Source organism: Adiantum capillus-veneris, chromosome 25 (assembly GCF_014529385.1).
Source record: "Adiantum capillus-veneris isolate H3 chromosome 25, ASM1452938v2, whole genome shotgun sequence".
NCBI lineage: Eukaryota > Viridiplantae > Streptophyta > Polypodiopsida > Polypodiales > Pteridaceae > Adiantum > Adiantum capillus-veneris.
The window spans coordinates 53940954-53959365 of record NC_140955.1 but is presented as its reverse complement, the minus strand read 5'-3'; the positions used below and the strand labels follow the sequence as shown (position 1 = coordinate 53959365).

At 46.3% G+C, this 18412-nt stretch overlaps 1 protein-coding gene across 2 annotated transcripts in view; it reads right to left on the bottom strand.

The window, feature by feature from the left end:
- The window catches only part of AUG3 (HAUS augmin-like complex subunit), a 135460-nt gene that overhangs the window by 5122 nt on the left and 111926 nt on the right, over positions 1–18412 (bottom strand). For both annotated transcript variants that reach the window (XM_086499466.1, XM_086499467.1), the window contains exons 10-12: positions 7344–7413; positions 7210–7267; positions 7075–7130 (exon numbers count right to left, since the gene is read on the bottom strand). In XM_086499466.1, the coding sequence (XP_086355592.1) occupies positions 7075–7130; positions 7210–7267; positions 7344–7413 (184 nt within the window). The remainder of the gene's footprint in view (positions 1–7074; positions 7131–7209; positions 7268–7343; positions 7414–18412) is intronic.

Below are 18412 nucleotides of genomic sequence, written 5' to 3'. Positions count from 1 at the left end.
AAAGTGGATCTCTTCCAAGAAGAATTCACTTTTGTTAGGATTCACAAGTAGCCTGTGAGACTGCGCAGCTCTTCGAACACAATGGTCAAGTGACGCCTATGCTCCTCTTCATTCTTCGAATAGACTATCACGTCATCGAAGAACGTCCCAACAAACTATTGATGCGAGCGGATCACGTGCAAAAATCAAGTACACAGAAAGATGATTCTTTATTACAAAAGTGATAGCGGAAGCAGATACAATAGGGACAGGCGCCCCTTTGAGCTTTACATCCCAACATGAGTTCTGTCCCTATGTTGAAGGGTGATCGTCTTGCCGAAGGCATCCAACATGCCATGCACTCAGAACATCCACGGAATTCCAAGTAGCGCATCGCACCCTTCCAATGGCATGATATAAAATTCTTCTGTGTCCACATACGACTGAATATGCAGATGCAGCTTTCCAATAATGGGAGTAACACACTCTGAGTAGCCAAGACATGCCAACCCTGCCTGTGCTGTGTACCCCATCTCTTCAGCTCTGATGCCCAACTTCATAGCTAACTCACGTGAGATAAAGTTTGCTTTGGCACCTGAAAGAAGATTATTGTTGTCTGATCCCTAACTTTACCCCATGCCCTGCATAACTCACTGGCATCCGTATTGGGCCTGTCATCCACCATATCTGGCACCAAACCTGCCGCGGGTTTAGGCTTCTTGCCTTTCTGGTCCTCTTTATCATCTAAGTCACCTGGTCTTTTCCTTTGTGGACAGTTGTAATCAAAGTGACTAGGCTGCTCGCATATAAAGCATTTATTTTCAGCCATTTAGGACCTTCTTTTCCTCGAGCGACTTGCGCACAAAAGGCTTCCTTTTCTGTTTCTTTGCCTGCGCTCCAGAAGTCCCTCCTGAATCCTTGTCTTTGGTGGCCTTTTTACAAAGGGCTACTTCGCTGAATTTTTCTTCTGCTGCCCTCCTTTTTCGTTGCTCGGAAACCCACTATCCTCTCCTTTCAACAAGGCAAGACCAGTGTTAGCAACTTCCATAAGCTGAGTGAGGGTAGCCACTCTGTTCTTGGTACAGTAGTCCCGAGCCCACAATAATACTTCTCTATCTGCTCTGTCAATGGCACAAATCTGTAGGAGGTCACTAAGAGTAACCCTTTACAAAACCTCCGATTGTACTCCAGCAAGCTCTTGCATGTAGCCGAAGTAAGTTGGTGCCAATCTGTCATGACGTCGGCTTCAAATTCATTTGACAGCCAAGCAAATGCAAACATTTGCTTGAAATAAACCCAAGTGGCAGGTGCCTATCCTTGCATTAACAGTGTCGTCCACCATGTAAGCGCATTGTCCTTTAAGAAAGTGGTAGCTTTCCTGACCTTAGAGGCCTCTGTAAAATTCCCTCCTGCATACCCCAAATTGTCATAAGAAATAGTCTGCAACATGGGCACTGTAGTAGGCATCATCGGCACATCTTGGCCATTGACATTTTGCGTCAGAGATGCGATATCTAGCTACGGTCCAGAAAAACCAGCCATGCCAAAATGACCCTGTGGCACCCCAAACTAGCCCTGGTTGCACTGAAAACCCTGCTGCATGCCGATGCTACCATACATGAGGTTTGGCATCATGCCTTGCATACCCCCAAACATTGTTCCTGGCATGTACGATTGACTTCCAGGCGCATAACCAACCATACTTTGGAACATAGATCCACCCTCGAAATACCCAGGATGTACCGTGGGTGGTGGAAAAACTGGGTGCATTGCCTGGTAACCAGTTCCTTGTCCATTCAAGACAGCATACGGGATCTGAAAGGTGGCGGGTTGAACTGGCATAACCTGTGGAATAGGCATCCTAACCACCTGTTCAAGGACGGGAGGAACCTGTTTTGGAGCCTCTGACTCTGCAACATGCGAGTGTTCCCTATCCTGCTGAGCCGCATGAAGTACTTGGGCTTGAGCCTCAACAAGCTCCGTTCGCGGTGTAGGTTGCCTATTTTCCTATTGCACTGGTGGCGCTTGCAAGAACTCCATAAACCTTGGATGTTGCACCAGTTGCGAAAAGACATTCACTGCAGCAACTAACTGAGTCCTGAACGCATCATCCTCAAGTTGCCCAGTCATAAAGCCCTGTACTACTGGAGAGACATTCACATCAACAGGAGGTACAATCTGACGTGGCCGTTAGCTCTTGCCAATCTCGAAGACCATAGTAGCTTCCTGCCTGTCCTTCAAAGAGGAACCCACTTCCATTATGCCCTTCCCTTTGTCGGCCATAGTGTAATCCCGCGTTCCTGTACTCTGTGTCTTTACCCAAAACAACCGAGGCTCGCTCTTTGAGGAAAAAGTGATTGATGTGCCGGCAACAGAACCTTGAAACCGGCCCGTGGGGCGGTAGGCTTTGGCTTTCACCCGAAATTCTTTACTTTAGACAAACACACAGAGCACTTTGCAAAGGGAACCTTCGACGGGAATTAACACTTAAGCACACACGGCTCGGAAGCTAGAATGCTCCGAGCACACGCCGACAACCTGTAGGCCCCAAAATTGGCGCCCCTTTCGGTATTTCTTTATACTTTAACAGAGGGAATAAAACCTGTGATTTCCTACGAGCTGTCCCGCATAATCCAGGCTGAAATCCACCTGTTCTAGCCTGATTTCAGCAACATAACTATACTAGGACGCTTCACAGACAGTATCCCCACGCAATAGATGACTTTCCCGACGCATATGGACACTTTGCAAACCTGGCGAGAATCTGCAGCGCGCTAAATTCTCTATTTTCTGCCCCGAAAATGCCCTCGCGTCCCCGAACCTCCTGGGGGTATTAGGGACCGTTTAGGGCCGAAACCCTAAACCTGCAAAAATACACAGCAGGCTGTAATTTCCTGTTTTGGGCTCCGTTCCACGAGCCGGTCGTATCTGTAGCAAATCCTTGAGCTCCCGCACATGTAGGGCTACTTGGCCTTTGAATCGGACGAGATTTCTCACGTGAAACCTCTCCAAATTCACCTGTACCTGCGGGGGATTAGCAACTAGCTAATCCGATACCTGTGCAAGAGGCTCTTGCCTCGGCAATCGCGCATGAACCCACACAACTGCACATTAGTCAAATGAAGAGCCCTCTTGTTTGGCATCACATAACTGCACGTAGGGGAGAGAGAGAGCAGTGTGCAGTGTGAAAGGCATCACTCCTAGCACCACACTATACATAGAGTGGAAAGAAAACACTCCATAGCTCTTAACCTGTGACAGTATGAAAAATGAGGTTTCCTAGCTTAATATTCAGCGCTACCTCTTCATTGCATAAGGAAAGTACACTAAAATGCGCCACATGGCACAATTACACGCATTTTCCCACCTAAAATCTCCCGATCGGCTGCCCAATTGACTTTGCAGCAGAGTTGTAAAATGTTCCCTTGTCACTCAGAAGGTAATGACACGAACACATTTCACGGCCCAAAATAGCAGTTCCCTAATTTTTAGGAGATGCTTCCGTTGGGTTGCCACTGATCTTCTGACCATCTATCCTCATTAGGACCGTATCCAAAAGTGCAATGTGGCCCAACTGTTGCATACTTTCTGTGGGTGATCCCACCTTGACTTTATGCCTTTATTGAGTTCACTTCCTAGTATCCACCAACTTGCTAAATGCGACGGGGGGACCTACATGATCTTGGACTGAGCCTAGACATCCTCTTACTATACGAATTCTAGTGCCGACTAGCTTCCCGCGCTGGTGAAACTACCGTTCACATTGGCCATACAATGTCCGACCATTTGCAACTTCAAAAAGAGGGTCTCAAAAATAAAACAAAAATCATTGGAAAGAAACCAACAACTAAGGTTAGCAATTGCCACGTCCTCGTGACACAATTAACAGTTGCCACGTCCTCGTGACAGGTAGGTACACAAAACACAATCCTCCCCTTGAATAGAAATAGGTCCAGACACAAGCTGAGAGACACAAAATCCTCCCCTACAACACAAAGGGTTGAGGAACACATGGCTAAAGTGCTCACAATGTGTCAGTGTAAACTAAAGCAACAGATTCATCTTCGGTGTAGGAATCATCGGCAACAACATTAATTTGATTTTTTCCTTTGTCTCTGTAGTGGTTGTGGTTGCTTGTGTTTGCCTTCTACTTGTTGTTATGTTTGTATTTGCAATACTTGGATGAGTACTTGTTCTTGCCACAACGCTACAAAGATTCACTTAATAACAATCCTTTGACAAATGATTGGTATGGTCACAATGTGTGCAATTGAGGTTGCTTTTGTTTTTATTGTACCGGTGGTTGGTTACCACATATGCTTTGCCATTGTTGATGTTTCCGTTTATCTTCTTCTCAAAAGCTTGCAAAGAGTTTATGACGTCCTCAAGAGAGGGTATTGGGTCCTTCTCTTTGAGTACGGTCACAATTTGTCCATACACAGCATTTGAGAGCCCTATTGTCCAACCACTTTCACACAAGGCATCCGTAGCAGGATTTTTCAAAGAAGATCAACCATTAAATCCCTCCGCATTTTATGCTCGTTGTGTATGAAATATATCCGAGCTTTTGGCTCGATCTTGTAAAGGATTAGACACTGCCCAATCCACATCGGTAAGACCTTTCTCACATGCATTCATTGCACCATTATGGGAGGGGAGAAGAGCACAAATAAGTTAAACGATCAGGGATTCCACACATAGTAAGCCAAGACCAAAGGGTATTTAATGAAAAAACATTTGTTGTCTTGGGTCAAAACCACTTAGGGAAAATGAGAGAATAGAAGCCAGCAAAGTGCTACTCAATTCCATGCCAAACATTTGTGTTATGTGATCAAAACCACCAAGGGAAAATGAGAGAATAGAAACCAGCAAAGTGCCGCTCAATTCCATGCGAAAGACGAGCAAGCTTTGGGCATATTCCTCACATCACTTGATGACAATTTTATGCACTATTTAGATAGTTGCAAGGCTTCTCACGCAGCTTGGACCACACTAGAGAAGCACTTTAGAACCGGAGCCCAACACTCAAAAAATTCTATAAAAATGGAGCTCTATAGCCTAAGCATGGAGCCCAATGAAGATATAGCCTCACTAGTGAACCGGCTTAAAAGCATTTGCACACAAATCACATACATCCAATGCGTTGTGATACCAGTGGTAAGATTATGGTGGGTAATCTGATGTAGCATTCCTACTAATTGCATCATTAGGAGACCATGAATGCTAATATCACACTTAACTCATCAATACACATAAGAGCACAACATAGGCACACAATGATTATTGAGTGTATCCACAAGCTCAATTTATAGCCTTGAGGCATGTTTGCACATACAAGTGATGATGTCACAAGGATTGCCAAGTAGGTTGCACACTAGGATTTCACATAGGCTAAATCACATGGTCTATCACATGTCACAAGTTGACTAAGCATCCATATGTAAGAGGGTGCTCACACACATTAGGTGCTACAAAACCCGCACCCTGACAGGATCTAATATCCAGAAGGGATGAGAGTGATTGGACGCCACTGTTGAAACAAAGTGGCATCCTTTCCCTTCGGTACAAAAGAGATGAGGCCGGAAGAAAGAGAATGTGACATCTTACCAGTGTCAAAAAAATGTTGAAAACTTTGTGATAGGGAAGTCCTCAAAACATCCCAATAATCTGCAGAAACTCATTTGAAAACCCTGTGATAAGGAAATCCTCAAAACATCCCAATAGTCTAGGAAAAAATGTTTTGTGAGGCCATGGCCCATCATCTCCAGGGCAGGAAGCGAGATCAATACCAGTAAGTGCATCACACATATCTCTCAGTAAGCGGGGCCTTCAAAACATGACACGTCTTAGGTGACAGCCATATCTTCTCCCTGGCAAGAGTGACATACAGAAATAGCGGCTATGCTGTAAATGGTGAAGAGTACTAATCTGTGGCAATAAACAGTACGGAATTAAGGTCAGTACGGTGAAGAATACTAATCTGTGGCAATAAACAGTATGGAATTAAGGTCAGTATGTAGCACCCCACAGGCATTCTTCAGAACCACGACAGGGCCTCTTTATTCTGGATAGCATTCTTTCAGCCTTCAGGTAGACATTTGGGGCACTGACGTGCTATTCGCGCAGGAACAAGCCCTGCATTCTGTCTAGCGACTTCTAGTCAGACTTGCGACTGCCAGGGTGTACTCTCTGTGCTCTTAGAGACAGTCTGGTGTGATGCGCATGGAAATGGGAGGAGGATAGGAGAAGATAGTACTACGCATAATAGAGAGCAGGCATCCAAGAGACACCCTCCCTGGCGCCTGAAGCCCCAAGGGAACAGCAAGGAGCATGGTGTCCTGGCAAAAGATTTTACATGTCACTCTATTAATAGCTGACATCACAAAAGCAAACCTATCCCATGCATCCTGCTCAATGGGGGATATTGAAGTAAGATGAGGTGTAGTCTCTGCACAGTTATCCTCATGGGACTAAATATTGTTAAAGTACACACCTATCATCCAAGGATCAGCAGAAGGCAGTATGTCTACAATACACTGCCAAAAGGCAGAACGGACATGTGCCCATGTAGGTGCATAGACGGACATGACCCCAAGCTATACATGACGGGTTCATCGTAAAAGGTTAAACCAAGATTGCCACATCACATCAATACCATCAATCAGCTGAAAGACACTTCCATATGAGTCTACCAACCATCCAAACCCCATCTCTCTAGATAGGACTCTATGGTCCATGTGTGTCACTAAAAATAATGACTTGGATTCCACCTAAGCTAGGAATCTATTCAGATATTCAGAAGCGGTTGCATAAGAAATAAGGACTGTCTGACCCAAAATGGTAGACAGACAGACCTTTTACATGATATATGGGATGCTCCCCTTTTTGCATCCAAATTTGTCTGCTATTGTACAGCATTTCCACATGTAAGCTTCTTAACTTCTTACAATGCTTGCTTTGAAACTTAAGCCTTTGCTATCAAGCACCACAACAATTTGAAGCTCCGATAGATTTTTTGACTAACTGAAGGAGGCTTGCTACAAAATAGCAAAATACTTGGAAAACAAGTAAAGTGCTTTCTTACTTTGACCTCACCTGCTTTTGTTGTGAAATGTAGAATTCCTGGCGCATAACCTTCAAATCATAATCACCTGAAAAAAAGTAACACCAATTAAATCTGATCTTCTCAAATCCTAAACCATAGTGAAATCAAAATATGACTAACTCTACCCTGCAAAATGTAAGTATCTTGGAGCTGAGCAAGCTCTGAGCACAACTTGGGAATGACCTGTCAATCAACTCAAAACATTTAAACAAACAAACCTCGAAAACATGGCACTAAATAGCATTTATGAAAATCAAACCTCAGAGAGCAACTTCTCTTCTTTCTGCAGTAGTGTATACAGCTCATTTCCTATCTCAACATTTCTTCGCCTGCAAGATAAGTCATTTTTGGCCTTTTGAAGACGTTTAATATAACATTTCATTTCATCTCTCTCTCTCTCTCTCTCTGGTATGATGAGGAATGCTGCCAGACTAGAGCTAGACTTCAGAGGGAAGAGCTTTTGGGGGACATCACTCACAGACAGTCACAGATTAGGCGTCGGAAGAAGGTATGATGAGCAATGCCGCCAGACTAGAGTTGGTATGATGAGGAATAGAACAGCTGGTATGATGAGGAATGCTGCCAGACTAGAGCTAGACTTCAGAGGGAAGTGCTTTTGGGGGACATCACCCACAGACAGTCACAGATTGACTTCCGACGCCTAGTGCGGCGGAAGAAGAGGGCATTTTCGGCTCAACTAGAGCAGGATCTATACTAGCTATTCTTGAGTCAGGACTCGCGTGAGGCATGGCGGCTCTTTCATGAGCTGTCTCTCCCCCCCCCCCCTTGCCATTACCTCTACAGAGACTTGGGGTCAGTACGCATCTTCCCGACCACCCCGATCCATGCCCACACACATGTACTTTTTTCACCGCTGAGATGGTGAAGAAGGATGAGGACCAGGAGAGCATATGATCATGATGGCTTAGTGGCTGAGCATTTCATGCATGCCAGAGATCTACTAGCAGAGCTTCTAGCAATTATGTTTAACCGTGCCATGTGTGAAGGCTTGCCTGATACTTGGGAGCCTATCTACGATTGTACTTATCTTCAAATCAAGACTCTATGGAGCCTGGGAATTATCGCATTATCATGATTGGACACACATTGGCACGGTCGTATGCATCCATTCAACTGAGTAGATGGGCAGAGAGGGAGGGAATGCGTGCAACTGGGCAGGCAGGGTTTAGGAGAGGTTTTTCTACTCTTGACCATATCTTGACACTCAGGGCCATCATCGAGGAGGGCAGATTCCGTGGGAGACGGATATATTGTAGCTTTGTGGATTCCGCAAAGCAATTGACACAGTACCCAGAGCTAGATTGATGCGTAGATTATAGGAGATGGGAGTACCCACAGAGCTCATTTGGAGGATCATGGCATTGTACAGATTAGTAGTAGGGCATGCACGCACCTCATAGGGTCTATCTACACCGGTTCACTCCACTATTGGGGTGAAGCACGGCTGCCCGCTCTCTCCTACTCTATTTGGTATGTATGTGGATGAGGTTTCTGACTACATTGAGAGAGATGGTGATAGAGGTGCACCTCTGGCAGGGACATGGATTCCCCTATTGTTATATGCTGATGATATTGTGTTGATCTCCGACTCTTCCGAGGGGATGCAACGTCACTTGGATGCTTTGCATAGGTTTGCCCATGAAAGTGGTTTGTCTGTCAACCTTGGTAAAACCAAGGTCATGGTATATAATACCACCCCATAGTGGATCAAGAGGTCAGTGCCCGCATTCACATACGGCCAGGAGACACCTCGGAGTGGTTTTTAGTGGACCAGCATTTTCATTGAGGAGAGCAGCAGAGACTAGATTGACCAAAGCCCATTCGGCATTGGGTAGATTGGAGAGGATGTGTTCACAGGTTCAATTTCAAGAGCCTCGGACGTAGCTCTAGCTCTTTGACACTTTGGTGCTTCTGCATTGCTCTATGGAGCTGAGATATGGGGGCCTTCATTGGATCATCACGGGAGGACAGTTCGCACTAATAGATGGGGTGACATGGAGAAGCCTTTGGTCTCCATGATCTCGTGGCTCATTAGAGCCAAGGCTTCAGTACCACGTGCCATTTTCCGAGCAGAGCTAGTTGCCCCCCCCACTAGTGGTTGAGGCGCTCACCAGATCTGTCTCCATACACCGCATGTGGGAACTTCCAGAGACAGATACGCCCGCCTTGTACTTGAGTCCTATGGACAGTTAGCCATGCAGGGAGATACAACATGTTGGTACAGGGAGATGACATCATTGTTCCAGGCGCATGAGATTAGTATAGACAGATTGCCCCCCTTCCAGTCGTCACTGGATGCACCCTCTCTGACTCTTACACAGTCCGAGATCACCAAGCTCATCCACCAGGACCTGACTCAGCTAGACACCAGGAGAACATGGATACTGAAACCGGCCCGTGGGGAGGTAGGCTTTCGCTTTCACCCGAAATTCTTTACTTTAGACACTCACAAAGAGCACTTTAGAATGGTAACCTACGACGGGAATTAACACTTAAGCAAACACACAGCTCAGAAGGTAGAATGCTCCGAGTAGACACCGACAACCTGTAGGCCCCAAAATTGGCGCCCCTTTCGGTATTTCTTTATAGTTTAAGAGGGTAAATTACAAAGTAAAGTCTTGGGAATTCTTTACCTGTATCCAACTAGATACCGCTTGTTTTGGCAAGATTTCAACAGCACAGCAGCCCCAAAACTTGCCCGAAACCAATTCCCCTCACTTCCACTGAGATAAACCCTCTGATTTCTGCCCAAAAACAGTAAATTCAGCACGCTGTATTTTCTGGTTTTTGCCCTGTTTTCAGCCCTAAACATACCCGAGCTGTCCTCTAACAATGGGACACTGTTCCTAATGGTTCTGGTATCCGTATGGCTAAAAAATAGTCAAAATACAGCGCATAACCAGTGCTGAAATCGCACCTATACGGTGAGGTTATCATCCTCACCGGTGCCTGCTTTTGGAGCAGCAGTCAGCTACTCCTACTCCTGCTCAGGAAAGCTCTTGCCTCAGCAAAAAGTTAAAACGCATATAACCACAGCTGTACATCAGTCAAATGAACAGCCCTCTTGTGGGGCATCACATTACTGCACGTAGGGAAGAGAGAGAGCAGTGTGGGGTGTGCAGGACATGACTTCTTGCACCACACTGTACATGAGAGGGAAAGCTTGCAGTCAATAGCTCTTAACCCGTGTGATAGGCTTCAAATGAGCTCTCCCGCAACTTAAAAATCAGCGCCACTTCTTCTGCAAGAGGAAAGTGCACTAAAATGTGCCACTTGGCGCGTTTGCAAGCAATTTCTCGTTTCGGGGTTGCCTCTTAAAAATCTCCCAACTGCTTGCCCAGTTGACTTTGCGGCAGAGTTCTAAAATGTTCCCCTTGTCATTCCGGAGGTAATGACGCGAACAGATTTCATGGCCCAAAATAGCAGTTCCCTAATTTTCAGGAGATGCTTCCATTGGGCTCCCACTGGTCTTATTACCATCTATCCCCATTGGGACTGCATCCAAAAATGCAATGTGGCCCAATTGTCGGGTACTTTCCTTTGGTGACCCCACCTTGGCTTTGTGCCTTTATTGAGTTCACTTCCTATTATCCACCAACTTGCTAAGTGCGACGAGGGGACCTACATAATCTTGAACTAAGCCTAGACATCCTCTTACTATACGAATTCCAGTGCCGACCAACTTCCTGTCTGCGGGTGAAACTACCGTTCACATTGGCCATACAATGTCCAACCATTTGCAACTTCAAAAAGAGGGTCTCAAAAATAAAACAAAAATCATTGGAAAGAAACCAACAACTAAGGTTAGCAATTGCCACGTCCTCGTGACATACCCCCCTCTTGAAATCGCAAATGTCCTCGATTGCATGCCATAAATACATGCCATTGATGATCTTGTGTTGTTAGCACTCTTTTATTATCGAATGTATCTGCAAGAAAGGTCGTAACACATAGATACAAATGACTTAATGAGATATCATTACCCCTCCTTTGCACACGTTGGGTTGGGCATAGGTAGGCTGTAACCCAAAGGCTTCAAGGTAAAGCTGCAATCCATTTGGTGATCTTGTCAAGCACTTGAAAAGGCCCATAGTAACGCATGCTGAGCTTAGGAAACAACCGTTCCTTGCCCTTCATCTTCTTTAACCTTGCCTTCTCGAACCTTAACAGAACCCAATCCCCAGGTTATAATAGCAATTCGCGACAGTGACGATCAACAGCCATTTTCTATTTTGCCTGAGTCTTCTGTAACAGACTTGGACACTCCAAGTCAAGAATCAATCACAACAGCACCCAATAATCACTTCAAAACAGTTCACAGTTCACAATAGATTTGCACTGGCCCGGCGGAGTTCTGTGCCTAGAGATATTGGCCCCAAAGACTGGCGCCCCTTTCGGTATTTCTTTATGTATTAATCAGTTCAAAGTACAAGAGAGTGGTTAGGGTTTCACTCTCAAACTCTGCGTCCAGATGCTCTGCCGAGTGTGTGCCCAAACCACTTATTTAAAGTTTACAAGGGTTGCCAAAGCAGAGCCCCAAAAGCATAAAAGCAAAAACTCTTTTTTCTCTCAAACTCACTTGAGTTTTAGAATAAAGCAAACTCTTTCTCTCTCTTCTCAAATTGCATAGGAAAAAGCAATTGACGCAACCCTAAATTAGCACCGCAATTTCCGGAAGATTCCGTACGATGCCACGTCATCATACCAACGCATTTCACGGAATTCTCAGCAACCTGCTAGGGTTAGGGTTAGGGTTTATGACAGTTTTTAGGGTTAAGGTTTTTGGCAGATTTTAGGGTTTGTAGATTTTCGGGTTAGGGCTTGCAGAATTAGGGTTTTCAACAGCAGTCATGGTTTCGGCTCCCGCGCAGACACGTCATCACTTTGTGACATACCCGCCTCTTGAAAGCATTGTAATCGCCCTCGATTACGCCTGCAAAACAAACAGAGGCCATAAACCGTCAGCAGACACTGACTGTTAGTACCTACGTACTAGGAGAACACATCTAGCACATGTACCAATCGACTGTCACATCACACGACATCACAGGACATCACTAGACATCACATGACATTCAACATTCATTCGGATCTTAGACCATGATTTATCGGTAATGTAACTAGCAATCGCATCTAGGTCCAATCGGGACCTCATCGATGTCCGATTGACTAACCCCTATTGCAACCATGTCTATTCGAGATCAATTAGACCAAAATACTGCAATCATTTCGTCTATCAGTTCCTGCACTTCAAAAAAGTCAAGAACAAATCCGTATCATAATCAGGAAATCCATTTCATAAAGTCATACAGCAGAATACTGTCAGCTTTCAGTATCCCTGAAGCTCAAAGAGACATCACTGACTCTAGTATCTAAATCAAAGCATATGTTGACAAAGGAGCGGAGTGACTCCCCTCTTGTGCATCCCACTGCACCAGATCTCCGGCCAAGCTGAATTCTGGGTTCTATTTGGAGTAGACTATGCTAAACCAAAAGCATCGAGGTAAAGTTTCACAATCTGAGGAGTATCTGCCAGGCCCTCCTCCTCCATCCACTTCGCATCCAATGCAGGATAGTTCTTGAACCTAACCAACAACTACCTTCGGACATTACCTTTGTTCTTCGTATCCTTATGTGCCAAAATCTGTTCAGAAACAAGGATCTCCTTGTTTTCTTCCACTTCGGGTTGCTCATCAGGCTCCCCATCATCAAGCACATCACCTTTAAAAGGTTTCAAGAGACTCACATGAAATGCATTGTTAATCCTCCAAGTATCAAGCAGTTTCAGTCGGAAGGAGACAACATTTATCTTTTCAGTGATCTGGAAAGGTCCGTAGTATCGCATACTAAGCTTTGGAAGAAGCCTCTCCTTTCGCTTTTTCTTTTTCAGGCGTGCCTTCTCAAAACGTAAGAGCACCCAATATCCTCCTTCAATTTCAAGTCGCGACGATGGCGATCCGCTGCCTTTTTTCTGTCGTTCTTGAGATTTCTGCAAAGTCTCGCGAACCTTGGCAAAAAGCCGTATCTAAGTCTCGCGTATATTCATCCGCTTCCAAAATCTTATCTTTCGTGCTTAGGAAGGGTGAATCCTTCGCAGCACCTTCAACAATCTCAAATGCCGCCTTCCCCGTCGAAGAGTGTATCGTGTTATTGTAGGAAAATTCCACCAAAGGTAGGTACTTTTCCCATTGAGTCTTCTGATCCGAGATATAAGACTTCAATAAATCTAAAACCACTGAATTGGCAATCTCAGATTGCCCGTCAGTCTGCGGGTGAAGCGATGACGAGAACTGCAACCGCGTGCCAATGTTCTCCCAAATTGCCTTCCAAAACAAACTCGTAAAGCTGGGGTCCCTGTCGGAGACAATCGTCTCAGGCATGCCATGTAATCTGAAGATCTGGGCCACAAACAGTCTCGCTAAGTAATCCGGCTTGACTGTTTTCTTCACTGGAATGAAATGAGTCTGTTTGCTAAATCTGTCAATAACAGTCCAGATACCATCGTGACCACTCTGTGTTCTTAGGAGATCAAAAATGAAATCCATTGCAATACTTTCCCAAGGGCGGGTGAGTATGGGTAAAGGCTGTAACAATCCCTGTGCTTTATGCATGTCAAACTTGACCTTCTAGCATACTGAGCAACTGCGCACAAACTCTTCCACATCCTTCTTGAGTCTCGGCCAAAAGAAGTATCTCTCTACCCCTTTCATGGTGGTAGCAATGCCGCGGTGACCCGTAAAAGGTGGACAATGGCATTCAGTCATAAGCTTTTCCCTCAACGGCTGTGTAACGCACAACATGGTTTTTCTCATCAAGTAGCCATCCCGAATGGAATATCCCGCTACCGTCTCCCCATCCCGTATCCATGCGAAAACGTCTACAAAGTCTGTATCTGTGGCATACTCGTCGACTATATTCTTGAAGCTCCTATGATGTACCGTGGAATAGCCACAACCAACGGCTTTCGAGACAAAGCATCTGCCACCACATTCTCCTGTCCCTGCACATGGACAATATGGAAGTGAAACTGTGACAAGATGTTCGCCCACCGCATCTGCTTTTCCGAAAGCTGCTTCTGTGACAAGAAGTAGCGCAAACTCAGATGGTCTGTAAAGACAATAAAATCCGCTCCGAGTAGGTAATGCCGCCACTGAGTAAGAGCATGGATAACCGCCAAAAGCTCTTTCTCATAAATTTGTGTTGTCATCTCCGGCCTTGAGAACAATCGGCTCTTGTAAGCAATGACATGGTCTTCTTGCATTAAGACCGCACCCAGACTACGACCACAAGCATCACAATATACTTCAAATGACTTCTGCAAGTCCGGCAAAGTCAAAACTGGTCCTGTAGTCAATTTCTCTTTCAATGTCTGAAAGGTAGTCACCTCTGTGGATCTCCACGAGAAAGGGACTCCTTTCTGTGTCAAGATATGCAAAGGGGAAGCAACCTCTGCAAACTTTCAAATGAACCGCCTGTATTACGAACACAGTCCCAAGAAGCTTCTAACTTCATGGACATTCTTCAAATCGGGCCAATCACGGATAGTCTCTATCTTGGCCGGATCCATTTGCACTCCTACTACTGAGACAATGTGTCCCAAAAAGTGTATCTCTGGTAGGAAAAATTCACTATTCTTTGCATCAATCACTAACTTGTGATCTCGTAATGCTTGAAAGACCTGAAGCAGATTGTAGCAAGGCTACAGTGTCCTTCACGGTACAGTGTCTTTCACAGGACAGGTCTAGGCTGGTTCACACTGGACGGACACTAGACGGACCCTCTGGGCTAGGGAGTGACACGTGGCAGGGTACTGACAGTGGTCTAGTGGACCTCGTGGCCAGGTCACCACATGGCTGACATTTATGAGCCGTTGGTGGCTCTTTATGGTGGTACATATGAGTAGTAGCGGTCGGTTATTCGATTATCTTCTTCACCTTTGGTCCTGCATCGTCCTCTAGAGCAGTGAGTCTATTCACAGAGCACATCTTCACCATCCCTGCACATCTGAGCCTGGACCTCCCCATTGTACCTGTGAGTCCTGGGCTGGAGCTGAGTGTGCTGCCACGCCAGAGTCTGTATCAGTCTTTGAGATAGTCGAGTCAAATGTTCTGGTCTGCTGTTGTGTCTTTGTGAGCTCTGTTGACGTCTATTGTTTCCATTTTGTTCAGTCTCGGTGAGGGAGATTCAGTCTGTTGAGTGAGATTGTCACGCACATTGCACTGAGGACCACCCACTGTAGAGAGCACGACACATTATCCGCGCTACAGGTGCTCTCATTTTCGCGATCACGGTGGGACCTCAACTGAAATCTCACTCTCAGAGGTGTAAATCTTGGAGCTAGTTGGGTCTATCTAGCTTCGCCGACCTTGCCTTGCACTGTTCTCCTCTCGCCTGGTCCAACTGTTCTCTCGCCCTAGTCATCTTTGGCCTTGGTCCAACCTACCCTCGTCTCTGGGTCTAGACCCCCTTGACCCTAGTCTAGTCCTCCTCGTCCCTGTTCGAGCTTGGTCTAGTCACTTGCCTGGTCTAGACCCTGGTCTAGTCCTGGTCCTCGTCCCTGGTCCTTGGTCTTTGGTCCTGGTCTAGTCCTCGCCCTGGTCCAACCCTCCTCGTCCTGCCAGCTAGGTGGTCTAGTCACTGGTCTTGGACCAGGTGGTCTAGTCACTATCCTCACTTATTCTGTGGTAGACCTGTGTTGTTCACTGCATGACACATACAAGGCGGTCAGTTGAGCGTCAAAGCGCACTACTGAGCCCTCTGAAGCACCATAACAGAATGTGGTATCTAGTAGAAGTCCATTAACCTCATCAAACATACCTCCACATACGACATCCCCCATTCCTTCATGGGGTTCCACATCTTCCAAATCACCTTCTCCAGTAAAGCTCTCTCCTATTCTGCTACAGCAGGCTATTGAGCAACAGGCTCAAAAGGGGCCATGGAGGCGTTGGCTAGTGTGTTGGCCAAGGTAAACATCAAGTTCCCCACCTTCAAAGGACTCTCCTCGGAAGATGCGGACGACCATGCATGGAGGTTCGTATCTCTCTGTAGAGGACGTGGTCTTAACAGGGAAGATGCTTATTTGGTACTTTTTCCATCCACCTTGGATGGCTTAGCAGACAAATGGTACAGCCACTTTGTAGAGAATCATTTTGCAACTTGGGCAGACTTAAGACAACAGTTCTGCAGCTTTCAGGCCAGGCGACTACCAAGAGAAAGTGTTGGATGAGTTGGCCAACATGGTGCTCCAGCCAGAGGAGACTTTTGCATAGCTTATGACCAAAACCAAGTCTCTGGTTGCCAAGCTTCCCCAGCAACCCGGTGAATTCATGGTTAAGAAGTGGGTGGAGAAGGCGCTTCCCAAAATCTCTCAGCAAAAACTCCGGGAGAGCCTCCGACCCGACACCACTCTGGAGGAATTCATCGCAGCTGCTACTAGGATAGAGGGGGCTAGGAAGCTGTTCAACAACTCTCCTCACATAGATACTCCCTCTGTGTTCTCGGAAGGTAGTCCTGCTGATCCTTTGACTTCCTTGCGCAGGGAACTTGAAGCCCTCAAACTACAACGCGCTCTCCAAGAAGAGAAATCAATCTCTCTGAAACAAGAGAAACCATCGCACCTTGAGGCTTTGGATCAAATCAAGAGAGAACTAGAAGAGCTTCGGTCTCAGCAAGAGACTAAAGCTATGGTATGGTGCAGCTCTTGTCACTCTCCAGGACACCCTCCACAGGACTGTCCCCTTCGGGTTTACTGCCACTTCTGCGAAAAGTCGGGGCATGAAGACAAGGATTGCTACTACCTCAAGGGCTTGAGGCAAATACAGCAAAGTCTTGGTCCTAGTTTTCAACAAGGGCAAGCACCTGCATCCAACATGGTCTCTCCATGTGGCCATCCACACCACATGCCACCTTTATTGTCAGCCCCTCCAATGCAAGGTATGCAAAGCACTTTTCCCTCTCAGAGCTTTTATCACACCCATGCTCCCTCCTCACCTCACAGCTTCTATGCCTCCACCTCCAACTCCATGGAGCAAGGACCACCTCGTCCTTCGACTCGTCCATTGAATCAGCCCATTTTGTGCTACAGATGCGGGGAATATGGTCATTACCAAAGCAAATGCCCTTTGCCCGAAGGGTCCCCTCCCTGCGGTCATTGCCCTGATATGAAGGATCACTACAGTAAGGATTGCCCTAAAATTCGTGCATCCACAGCTTCGAACCCAAGTCAAAGCCAGACTAAGTTTGCCTTTCCCAAGCTCAATTTGATAGCAGTTAGCACTGTTTCTCAGCCGCCCCCTTCTACCCACGTGGTTACCCCTAAAAATAAGCCGCCACAGTTGGCAGAGGAGCTATCGGGCGTCCTCACCCGGGCCCAGAGAGCCGCTCTCGGTCTTAGCATCCCAACAAGTTCAACTCCCCCACACAGTCTCACACCAATGGATACCCTGCCTGCAGCAGCTGTTAACAAGCCATCCCCCAGTGCCATGAAAGAATCCACATCTTTGCTCTCCGATATTGATGAAGCTTTCTTGGAAGCAGTTTCCGATCTACAAAAGATCAAGGTACCCGAGAAACAACTGGTAGAACAGGACAAGCTTACAGCAGAGTCAGTCTTGAAGAACACCTTCCAACAAGTGTCCCTCTATGACATGCTGCGACTAGATGCAAAGTTTAGAAGTGACACCCTTGCTGTTATTCAATCACTTTATCCTGGAGCAGGTCCTAGTGGCGAGCACCTCCCAGTGCGACCATCAGAGTCCTATATGATATCCAATCCCGCTGCTCCACTCATTGATTATAGAAGCCCTCGCCTGACAATGTCCGTTTTGGGTCGGCAATTCTTAGGCGTGATAGTGGATGGTGGATCTGGCATCAACCTGATGCCCGAGTTCACTATGTTAGCTCTAGGTCTACAGCCTACTCGCCCTGCTCCATTCACAGTTACATTGGCCGACCAGCGGACGGTCTACCCAGGGGCATAGTGGACAATGTGCCTCTGCACGTACAAGACTTTACTTTTAACTTGGATTTTATTGTGGTTCGTCTTCCCCATATTGAGGGCGGATTTCCTTTGCTCATTGGAAGACCATGGCTGCGACACACTAAAGCACTTCATGATTGGGGAAACGATGCAATGTGGATACAAACTTCTGGCTCCCCGATGCAACTCATCCTCTTAGAAGGAGGTATGGATCTAGTGGTGCAGCAAGTTTCTTTGTCAATGGAAACCAACCCTGAACAAGAACAGCCTACTACACCTGATGGGTCTGACGAAGATCTGCTGGAGTGGTTGGAGGCTACCAAATC